The sequence below is a fragment of the Canis lupus genome, chromosome 25, assembly GCF_011100685.1.
Source record: "Canis lupus familiaris isolate Mischka breed German Shepherd chromosome 25, alternate assembly UU_Cfam_GSD_1.0, whole genome shotgun sequence".
Classification (NCBI taxonomy): domain Eukaryota; kingdom Metazoa; phylum Chordata; class Mammalia; order Carnivora; family Canidae; genus Canis; species Canis lupus.
Genome location: NC_049246.1, coordinates 19,394,327 through 19,406,535, shown reverse-complemented (window position 1 = coordinate 19,406,535; position 12,209 = coordinate 19,394,327). Strand labels below are relative to the sequence as shown.

The window sequence follows — 12,209 nt, the reverse complement described above, 5'->3', positions numbered from 1 at the left end:
CAACTCCATGGACTATGATAGTGGCATTGTTTTTGGTCAGGTTTTACTTTTTTGGGGGTACTTTCAAAGTTGTTGTCAAATATTATCATTTGTTGCCAGTGTCTTACACTAAGGACCTTGTTTATGAAAAGCTTTTTAATAAAGGTAGATACAGACTGACTTAGGAAGGAAAAAAAAATCATTCCCTACAAGAAAACAAGCAAGATGCTCTTCCCTATGGCCTTGCACGAGTTTTGTGGATTTGTTTTTTCATGTTCATCTTTAGTTTACTTGGCCTGAGTTTTTGCAAAAAGTGTGAAGTAGGAGTCCAATTTAATATATTTTTTATCTCTTCTGAAGAATTCATTCTTTACCCAGTGATCTGCAGGTTTCTGTAGATAGTGGAGTGTCAGTGGGCTCTATTCTGATTACCTGCCAATTTGTGTAGTTGCATGCCAGCACAATAACGATCCTAACTACCATACCTTCACAAAGTCTTGACACCTCCGAGGACAAACCCCTTACCAGCATCTGATTTTCCTTCTTCAGAAATACCCAGGCTATTTTTAGGCTTTTTTTTTTTTTTTCTTAGAATCAAGCTGTTCTACATCAAACAAAATTAAACAACCTGCTGGAATTTCATCTAGATCTACATTAAATTTACAGATTAATTTGGGAGTCATGACTTCTTCACCATTTGCCAGTCCACAGACATGGTATGTCTTTCCACCATATCTGGACCTTTTTAGATGTCTTTCAATGAAGGTTGTTTGTTGTTGGTTTTTTTTCGTTTTTTTTTTTTTTTTTTTTTTTTTTTTTGAGAGAATTACAAGAGATATGCTACATGAAGACATTTCCAAGCTGAGCAGTTGACTAAGGAAACGGATATCATTCAGCTTGGCAATGCAAAACACAAACTTAGAGAACAAACTGAATATTAGTCCTTTTTTTTCTTTCTATAAAACTGGCTGGTTTTCCTAATTTCCTATACAGCCTTTTGTCTCAATTTTTTTCTACCTGCCTTGGCTTTCCCACTCTACTGTAAGCTCTATCCACTGACCACGCCCACATTTTTCAGACCCTTGACAAAACTAGACTCACACAACAGCTGTTCTGTAAATACCCATTTAGCCCCAAAGGTAACCATGAGAGCCTACTGATCTGTTCATTTTAATGTTTAAAGACGACTACACGAAGCTCCATGTGAATGGAATTTAAGTACCAAAGCAAACCCAGAGAATGAGACTTGCAGATGTCAGACCTTTGTAAAAATAGGAGGAAAGTAGGCAGGAGCAGCTCCATCAGGTCGGCAGAGGTACGAGGTTGGACTGTGAGCCTGAAAAAGCAGAGATGCATGGGTCAAATTCTGAACATATAAACTGCTGAAAAGATGTGCTAAAGAAGCCTTTCATTATTGGGCTCGCTCCACATAAATGAAACGAGGGAATGAAAATATCACCATCTATCATTTTGCTAGTCTGACTCCTACACACAGTACAGACAGTGTTCTACATCCTCATTTCACATCTGTTCCTCTTCTCTATTCAAAAGGATATTCAAGGTAAAAGTTCCTTGGTTCCTTAGGGATCCATGAGCTTTTAAATGCTATTACCAAATGGATTTCTGTGTGTGGGACTTCCACAGGGGTCTTTTCAAAAGTTCTTACAAACATTACATTTTATTTTTAAATACAGTCTGGATTCATTGAATTAAAAGCACAAGTTGCTGGCAGTAGAAGGTAAGTTATCAAACATCTACCTTATTTTTAACCTGTACTCTTTTTTAATATGAGGGATTACAGGAAACAAGTTAAAAAGGAATACATTGTTTTTCCTTGATGTGCAAAAAAACAAAGGTGCTAAAATACTTACTGAAATGGCACTCATCTCTGGGGAAATATAAAGATTCCAGAGTAGTGACTGGAAAATATTTCTCTTTCTTACTTAAATCATTTATTTTCAAACCCTTTGGATTTATTCCTTTCTATATAAGCAATTGTTCACTTCTTAACCCCAGATGATGGTGATCTGATATTATATGTCTAAATATGCCACAAGTCATCATTGAGAATGTTGGCAGAGTTATAGAGATGCTAGGATAGTAAAGGGCCTTATTCATTATCCTTGGAAGACTTCTCATTGGCTTGTGATTTGGGATTGGGTTTCACTTTTTGTTATCTTTATATGTCCAAAGACTATTTGAACACTTATGTGGTATTTAATCTGTGCCAGGCACTATTCTGTGTTATACGGAGATTCACTCATTCACTGAATCCTCATGATAGTCCTGTGAGGTAGATGGTATTATCTTCATTTTACAGATGAAGAAACTAGGACAGAGAAGCTACATCAAGTGGTAGAGCTGGGATTTGCACCCAGGCAATCTGGGTCCAGGGTGTTCAACTTTATGTGACATTGCTTAAAATAATAATGCAATGGGGGATCCCTGGGTGGCTCATAGGTTTGGCGCCTGACTTTGGCCCAGGGCGCAATCCTGGAGTCCCGGGATCCAGTCCCACATTGGGCTCCCTGCATAGAGCCTGCTTCTCCCTCTGCCTGTGTGTCTCTCTCTCTATCATAAATAAATAAATCTTTAAATATTTTAAAAAATAATAATGCAATGGAGTTTCTGTGAGCCCTTCATCCACCCACCTATATAACTGGAATATATTACCTTCCACTGAGTGATATATTCCATTATTACATTATTATGGTACTTAAATATTTTCTGCTCTTAGACTTTTTTGTCACACTTTAATATATGCTGCCACATTCAAGAAATGTTTCATATATATATTTCCTGTTTCCCATGCATAGTCCTATAAACTGTTTGGGAATGAAGCTGGTGATGTATTTTTTTTCTCCAATGAAACGCCTTAGCATGGTGCTAATAAGCATTCATCACCCATCAATATTTAAATATTTAACACCAAGAAAAATCCATTGCTTTAATCAGAAAGATTTTTATACGTTCCACTCCATTTTAAGGATTTAAAGGAAGTATTTATGCCATCTTTGAATGAATTAGGCTGGTTGGTTCTTTTCAAGTTTATAAACTCAAATGTCTTTTCTCTACTGTTTCCATATTCCACATATCCAAGAGTATATATATCACATACTCCAATTACTAAAACACGTGAATGCTCAATAGATAGAGGGCCAGGTGATGCTCACAAAACATACTTATTAGGAATTACTTTACATTTCAAGGGTTGGGGTGGGGATGCCTTTTGTGAGTGCTGTTTTTAAATATACACATCATAGCACAAAGGCAAAGTAACATACATCTGATTAAAACCTTTAGATTTTCAATTTTTTTTTACTGTTTTTTTTTTTTTAATCTCCTCTTGTTTCTGTTTGCAAAGTAAACTCACTATTACTTTCCAGTAGTTTGTAATTGTTCTTCTTGGATATGGCAGTCTTATAATGAAATAAAAGCAGGATAAAAAAATGCTTGGTTCTGCCTTTGGCCCAGGGCATGATCCTGGAGACCGGGGATCGAGTCCCACGTCGGGCTCCCGGCATGAAGCCTGCTTCTCCCTCTGCCTGTGTATCTGCCTACCTTTCTCTCTCTCTCTCTCTCTTTCTCTTTTTCATGAATGAATAAATAAAATAAAATAAATCTTTAAAAAAAATAAAAGTTTGGTTAAGTCAAGGAACCTGAATTTTTTTTATTGTTTTTATTTTTTTTCTGAAATTTTTTATTATTATCATCTGTTTATCTCTTGAACAAACTTTTGTTGGTATGTGGACTTTTCTTGCTTCTAATTGATTTTAAATGAGTTAGTAAATTTGGCTAAACAGAAGAGGACACATAGGTGGAAGAACAATCATAGTCATAGCTAAAGGAGATACCATTTTACCAGATTACTGGCCATTAGAGATGTTCTGAACGGACATGCAGATGTTGATTAATTGGTGATATGCTTTTGATTAAAGATTACCTTTAGTGGACTAAAAGGAAGGATTTTTTTTTAAAGATTTTGTTTATTTATTCATGAGAGGCACAGAGAGAGAGAGAGAGAGGCAGAGGGAGAAGCAGGCTCCATCCAGGGAGCCCGACATGGGACTCGATCCCGGGTCTCCAGGATCATGCCCTGGGCTGAAGGTGACGCTAAACCCACTGGGCCACTGGGGCTGCCCAAAAAAGGAAGGATTTTCATCTACCTTTTTCTTTCCTCCCAATTGTGTTTCCACTTTAAAAATATTGCAGGGAGTACTAATTGGAATCAAAGCTATAATCCTTAAACCAAGAAGTCTGCTAATGAGTTTGACTCATTGGGTTCTCTGGCCCAAGGAACACTTACCTGTTGAACAGGGACAGACAGTGGTTGAATCACAGCTGTAGTCACTCCTGTCTTTGGAGATGACGATCCTATTGTCAAGGAAACAGAAGTTGTTTTCTTTTGAGCTCTGAAAAATAAGGAGGCAAGTGTATTCCATCAGAATTTCTTTTAAAGCAGGGATTATTCTATGAAAGATTTCCCACAATAGCTCAGTTTCTTTTTGTGTGCTCAATCTACTTCAATTTTAAGTGCTTCAGAAATGGGAAGCCATAATCTACAATTAGAATTGCTATAGTCAACTAATGCAGAGAATGACCTTATAGATATAGCAAAATAAACACACTGGTAAAAGAAAAATAACTTTATGTACCTCAGCTATTATCAGAGAACCTAAAGTATTGAACTTGGAAATCCTAAGAGAAAAGAAAATATCTGGAAAAGGTCCAATCTTTAGCAATAAGCAGACACTTGAAATCCTTAGGGTTAGGGGTCTGTATTTAATTCAAAGTTTCAGTGATCTATTTTAAGTCTAGCAGCTGTTCTTTGTTCTGGTTTCTAATTTTGTTGAGAATGTCTTGGCATTTTTGTCTTTTCTTACTGCATAAGTTAGTGAGGTGTTGAGAAAGGTTAAGAGGAGTTGGTTTCTAGGCCCAATTTTGCTAAGAGGTTGGCTGTGCAATCTCAAGCAAGTCATGTAACTTCACAAAACTTGAGATCCTTATCTGAAATCAGAAGTGACAGAGTATATGATTTCATAAGGTTCCTTTAACATTAATACTCAGGGATTATTTGATGCTGAATAGATATAATTGTTACTGCATATGCTAGCAGATCAAAGGAATTTATTAGCACCTGTCCCAATACTCATGGAGTTTTCTACAAAATTCTGGTAGGTTTGATTTTGTTTTTACAAAAAAAAATAATTATTACCATCAATTGACATAATAATTATTTGGAGATATAATCCATTTGTCTTTGTAAGAAGAACAAAATTTTACAAATTTCGTGATTAAGATCTAAATAGTAATAGACTTTAGCCAAGCAGAAACCCATTTCTGACCTAATTAGACATTTTCCAATCTGTATGAACAGACTGCCCCTCATTTACATTTAGGTAATGATTTCACTAATTTCCTCTCAATGACACTGCTCTTTTCGTATATTTATAACAAGTTAGTTGTCTTTGAAATTTAAGATTGTCTACTGTCTGATTTTTGGCATCTCGATGATGAAATGCAGACTTCAAAGTCTAAATTCCTAAGTTAAAAATTGTGTTCCACATTAAAATATTTGATCTTTGACTGACATCAGCTGACCTCTTTTTTCACAGTACAATGCACACTGCTCTTACCCCCAGTGGTTCTGTAAGGCATTCTCGGTTATACATATAATTGACGGGATCCTAGGCACTTACTGTGGCATGGCTCCAGGGTTTGATTTGAAAGCTAAATTTTCACTCTCAGAATCTGTTGAACTGGTACCTGAGAAAGTGAAAAATAATAAATTTAAGATTTGAGCAGTATCTACAACTGCTTCAAGGAGTAATGTTTTTCATTTTTAAATAATAGCATACAAAGCCTTATTTTGAAATAGGGAATGGTTCAGACCACTTTTTCCTGAACTGTTTTTTCAGAAAACTATTTAAAGTAAAGATCTACTAAAACAACTTTCTTTAAAGCAAAATGTTTTCAATGTCAGACTTACTATTACTTTCATTTTTATCACTTTGGTCATCACAATCATTTTTAAATGGCTTATAAACTATGAAATAAATGTATGAATGTGTCTGTGTGTTCGTGTACAAAGCATTCATGATTTTAAACCTTAACCCTTTCCCAGGAGATTACACTGTGTGCATTATAATATCTTCATTACTCATTAATTAGGTGATGCTTTCTGACTCTCTGTTAATTAGAACAAAATAGTGGCTTCACTCTTGAACAAGAAGGTCTCTGATTTTGGATCATGTGCCCCCAAATTCATTCACTTCATTACTGTTTAATTAAGGGTCACCTTATTAGGTTTTTAGTCAAAATGCAAACTGCACTAGCATTTTAATGCTTACATGTTTTGTCACATGAGATTTAAGTAACAGATTTAAAATAATTCTGATAATTAGAAGTACACTCTTGATATTTCTGTTATGAGAGATATTTATTAATTTATTTGAAGATACTTTAATATAAAATAATACATGCTTATAGAAAAGTAACCAAATGACACAGAATTGTGCGACATGCTACTAAAGACCAGTGGGTACATTTCTTAATGCCATTCTTCGCCTGTTAAGAATCTGATGTATATTTGTCAGATAAATTTATTAACATACATATATTTATGTACATATCTCTACAAATGGAATCACACTATATATACTCTTTGCAATTAATTATTGTTGCTTATAAATACATTTAGAATATATGCATTTATTTAATTTCTTGGATGGCTGCCCAGTGTTCCTTTCCATGACTCTACTTCTCCAGTCTTTTAGTATTGTTTTAACAGTCAGGTTTAGGTAACTCTACTGGAATGTTTGCTGTCCCTTCCTATTTATTTCACTACAACTTAATATAGGCTTTCTTCAGTTCGTTCCTGGGCTACTACAATAGATTCTTATCTTGTCTTACTCTGTCAATCTTAAATGTAGGTCACTTTTTTTTTTTTTTTTTTTACTATAACACACCTTTCTTGTTGAACAAAAAAAAAAAAACTAAGATAAGGAGTTACAACTCAGTAAATTTAAAAACCTAAAATGCTATTTAGTGGTTTTTGTCATTTCTAACCAGATTTTCTAGCTCTATCAGCCAGAACTTCCATGTCCTACAGCCCCAAGCCAGAAAGTTGAACACATTCACTGGTGTACACTCCACAACGTAATGGGCATGCCACAGCGAAGAAATATAGACACACAAACCACATACCCCTGTCCTTGTAGAGGTTACGTTCTTCTGAAGATAGGCAGACAAGAGACAACAGAATTACATGATGTGGTGGTAAGTGAAATGGGAAAACACATCAGAGCAGGGGTGTAAGGAAGGATGGGGATGGTGTTGGATGCAATTTTGGGGAGGGTGGCAAGGAAGGCTCTATTAAGATGGGGACTTTGAATAAAGATCCAAAGGAGGTGAGGGCTTTCCTTTCTTGGTCTTTTCCCATGTTTGTAGTTTTAATTATATTATTCACTCTCATAGGAAACTTAGTCTTCTCTCGATATTTTTTTTTAAGATAAGCCTAGTAATTTTTTCTGTGCTCTGTCTTCTCTGAACACCCTGTGTTCTTGTTTATACTACTCAGGTCCCTTTATAACATCATATCTGCTAGAAAATTATAAGTTCTTTGTAAAACTGAGGTGGGTTTAGGAAGGGAACTACCAACTTTTGAGTATTTTTGAGTACTTAACTATTTTGCCTGGCAATCTCCTAGGTACTATATTAACATTTCATTATAATAACTCACCTCACTAAGAGGTGAATTATGTCCAATTACACATTAGAAAATTGAAGGGCCAAGAAATTAAGTAATTTGTTTTAGGTCACAGAACTAGAAAGCAGTAGTGAGAGGATTCCTGAACTTGTGATCTATGACTTTCCCCACGCTGTATGGCCTTTACGTGCTTTGGACACCTATTCCTCTGAGGGCTTAACTTCATCCCTTGTTAAAGACAGGCCTTCAACCTCTGGCAGGATGGATGAATGGAACCTTGTGAACTCCAAACGTTCATTTGGGGAAGTGAATGGAGCCACACAGAAGAGCAGCATGCCAGAGGGGCAGCAGGGGAAGGCCAGCCTAGAAATGTTAGGTGAGATGTGGAATACGAGGACCAGTGTGTTTGGACTTTATGTCTAGACCATGAATGTAGTGATGGGGAAAATTAACTATGCAGGGCGAACCGGGGGAGTAGGAAAATAAAAGAGCAGCACAGCCAGCAAATCATCAAAAATAGGTGATGGAGAAAGCTTTAACTGTGATGAGCAGGTATGGGAAGTGTGCAGGGGAAAAAAATAATCAGTAGCCTTGGTTACCAGAAAATCATGGGTAACCAGAAATAGATCAATTTTACTGGAATCATGGGAGTGTTGAAGAGAAAGGGAGGAGTTGCAAAAGTCCTACAGAAGTTATCATGGATGCTCTCAAAGTGTCCAGGAACCAGGGAGACAAATAGTTGTTTTTCATCTGATTCCCAACATTTTAAATCTTAAAAATAAACCCTCTCTTGTTATCTAGTTAGAAACCCTTTTCTAAAATCTTTTTTTTTTTTTTTTTTTTGCAATTTTTTCCAGTTGATTTTCAGAGAAAAGTAAAAGGCCAAAAAGGTTTGCAACCCTTGGACAAGACCCATTTGCTGGTTTTTTTGCACACCTGTCCAACCCTTATGAAATCTCAATGTCACCTTCATCTCAGACATCAGAGCTGTTCTTGCAGGCAGTGATGGATCAAATCTCCCTGTCTGTGCCAGCAAGTCCCCCCCCTTCCGTCTCCTCCCTTTGGTCATCTGCTTTGCACCTGCTGGTCAGGAAAGGACATTCCTGTCTTAGCTTAACATTTTTGTATTCATCAAAACATCACTTTCAGTTTTTGACAGAGGCTCTAGTCTGAAAGAGGGACATGTTCCAGAACTTGCAATTACTATCCATCTATCTGTTCATCTAATGTTCACTGGCCTAAATGTCTATATTGCTCCTCTACACAGAGAGAAGGAATCAAATGCCCATGATCTCTGCTCTATTCTGGAAGTGCAGTGCCAGTAGAAATGTCACAAAAATACACCTGTCTTGTCTTTAAAAGATGTTCCCTTTTCATTTAAAAAATGTATAAAATTTCATACTTCCTTGTAGAAGACCCAGAAAATGCTCAACAGAAAAAATTAAAGAAAAAAATCATTTGGAATACCACAACTCAGCTATTTTAGAGCATATCCTTCTAAAGTTTTCCTTGTGTACATATATATAACTTATTTCAAAAAGGCAATGCTGTGCATATTGTTCCTTTCTTCCTCTACTCAGTAGTACATTATGAAACGCTTTTCCATGACATCAGACTTTATAATTTTCTAATGGCTGCTTAAAGTACACGTGTACAGCTTTACCCTAATCTTATCATTCTACTAGGAATGAATACAGTATTTCCATTTTTAAATATTTCCCCAGAAAGGTGTATAAAATAGCAATACATCAAAATGCCCATTTTCTTCAAACTTATAAAAACACTATGTTTTAATAATTTTTGCCAATCTGGTATCTTCCTTAATAAAAGAAAAAAAGCTTTATTTCTGAGTGGAAGCAAGCTGGAAGTAAATCATATGCTCCAACTTTGAGAAATAGGAAGTCTTCATGAAAGCAAATATCAACCAGTTTTTAAAAATTTATATATTAAATATATATTTCAGACCTTGAGGGATTTTAGTGAAACTTGTCATGGCATTCATCATTTGTGCATATTTTGCCTTTCAAAATGTAAGGAGCAAGTATAATCTGCCCCCATTCAAGTTACTCACCCTCTCCTTCCCTTCTAAATGATATAACCACCAGTACAGCAATAACCATTTAAGACTCAGATAAGATTAATTGCAGCAATGCCAATGGTTCTAAAATTTTATATATGGGGACACCCAATGGCTCAGGTCATGATCCTGGGGCCTAGGATTGAGTTCCATGTGGGGATCCCCACAGGGAGCCTGCTTTTCTCCCTTGGCCTGTGTCTCTGCCTCTCAGTGTCTCTCATGAATAAATAAATAAATTTAGAAATTATGAATGACTATAAAGACAATGAGTTTTAAAGAATGTTTAATGTGGGGCACCTGGATGGCTCAGTTGGTTAAGTGACTTCTGGTTTCAGCTTGGGTCATGATCTTAGCTGTGGGATTGAGCCCCACATCGGGCTCGGCTTTGGGTGTGGAGCCTGCTTGAGATTCTCTCTCTCTCTCTCTCTCTCTCTCTGCCTCCTCTTCCCCATGCCCTACCCTCCCTGCCTTCCTCTTTCTCTTTAAAAAAAAAAAGAAAAAAAAAGAATGCCTGATGACATAGGTAGTTGTTTGTGACAGGTTAAACTTAAAACAAGGTACAAATGACTATGTAGAGTAAAATGTTCACACACAGGATAAAGACTGAATGATCAAAATATGTAGAGTAACTGTCACTGAGTAGTGGCATTACACCTGATTTTTAGATCTTCCTTTTATCTGTAGGTTTTAAGTTTCTAAAAATAAAAAAATTGCTATCTTTATAATAATAATCATAGCTCACACTATATGTCAGGCACTGCTCTCAATTCTTATAAGAATCTAATTTTTGGAATGCCTAGGTGGCTCAGAGGTTGAGCGTCTGACTTTGGCTCAAGGCGTGATCCTGGAGTCCCGGGATTGAGTCCAACATCGGGCTCCCTGTGTGGAGCCTGCTTCTCCCTCTGCCTGTGTCTCTGCCTCTGTGTGTGTGTGTGTGTGTGTTTGTGTGTGTCTCATGAATAACTAAATTAAAAAAAAAAAAACTTAAAAAAAAAATCTAATTTTCTCCATGCAGAGATAGAGAAAATGAAGCTTCAAGCCACTGAAAACGTTCAAGGTCATGCAGCTAAGAACTAAACTAGCGAGAAAATATTATAAAAGGTATTTAAAAATAAATAAAGTGAGGAATGCCCAAAGCTGTGTTTAGACTCCTTTAGCTCCTCATAGTATATTTTTAAAATCCAGTAGAGGAAACCATATACTCAGAGGGGCTTTACCCTGCTGGGTAAAGTTACTCATACATAGTGGGTAAAGGAGCTATAACTCAAACAACATCTCTGCATGTTTCAAAATGTCCCTCAAAAAGGGCACATATTTTATCTGATTATTCAAAGCACTGGGAACTTACAAATGTCACATACGGTTTGCACACATAGGGTGTGCAAACGTGAATTATGCTCAAGTATTCCTGACCTTTCCCCACATGTTCATGCTGCCCTGCCCTCCTCTCCATCTGATTCCTACAAGGTCAGATTGAATCCCATTTCCTTCACCCCACATTTCAGGATCACTACCCTGATCTGCCCTCTTTGGAGCTCCTAAAGCTATAATAATCTGTGGGATGCACTTTACAATGAGGAGAGAGTGGCAGTGATGGACACTTGAAGATGTCTGTATTTATTTCACTTGCTTACATTTACCTTTCTTATTTATATTATGAATTTAAGATGATCTCTTTGCCATCTAATCCTGGAGGGTAGACCTTTCTCCATCTAGCACTCATTTGGGACACATTCCATCTCCTTTCTCCTTTTCCAAGACTTTGATCTCATTCTTACTCTCCCTCCCTTCTGCATGAGATAGGTTTTCTCTCTTGGATTATTTGCCTTAGCACAGAAACATACTCTAGTAATTCCAGTATGAAAACAAATAAACTAACAAAGAACTAAAACACCATCTTTCTTGATCCCACACTCCTTCCCAAATATTGGCCCATGTCTCTGCTGGTGGTCAAACAAAACTTCCCTGACACGATCTGTTATTTGTTGATTCTCCCCTCATACTTTGCAAACTTTTTTCAACTCATTCAATTGGATTGCTGGTGCTCTCCAGATTCACCAAACCCTTCTTGTTAAAAATCACTGACAACATCCACAGCTGCTGGACCCAGTAGTTTCATACTGTCCTGACCTGACTGGACTCTGAAGTGGCAGTAGACAGAGTTGGTATCATCCTCCTTCCTGAACCACTGTCTCCTACCCCCTCTTATACCACTCTGACTGGTTTCTCTCCCATCTCAGGAGCTCCCTCCTTCCTACTCTCTTCTGCTGGCATCTCCTCCTCTCGGGGAAGTTCAACATGTAGGAAGAATTATCCTTGGCTCAGACTTAGGCCCTTTACTCTTCCTCATCACCTCTTTCTCCCTCATTGCTCTGATCGGTAATACGCCCAATCCTATAGCTTTAGTTACCACCTACATCCTGATGCTCCCAAGAATCTTTTTCT

The 12,209-nt window shown here is 36.9% G+C and overlaps 1 protein-coding gene across 4 annotated transcripts in view; it reads right to left on the bottom strand.

Annotated features, from left to right (window-relative positions):
* The window catches only part of PALLD (palladin, cytoskeletal associated protein), a 421,753-nt gene that overhangs the window by 230,868 nt on the left and 178,676 nt on the right, over positions 1 to 12,209 (bottom strand). For all 4 annotated transcript variants that reach the window (XM_038573555.1, XM_038573556.1, XM_038573558.1 and 1 more), the window contains exons 4-6: positions 5,679 to 5,745; positions 4,286 to 4,391; positions 1,241 to 1,315 (exon numbers count right to left, since the gene is read on the bottom strand). In XM_038573555.1, coding sequence (XP_038429483.1) covers positions 1,241 to 1,315; positions 4,286 to 4,391; positions 5,679 to 5,745 — 248 coding nt within the window. The remainder of the gene's footprint in view (positions 1 to 1,240; positions 1,316 to 4,285; positions 4,392 to 5,678; positions 5,746 to 12,209) is intronic.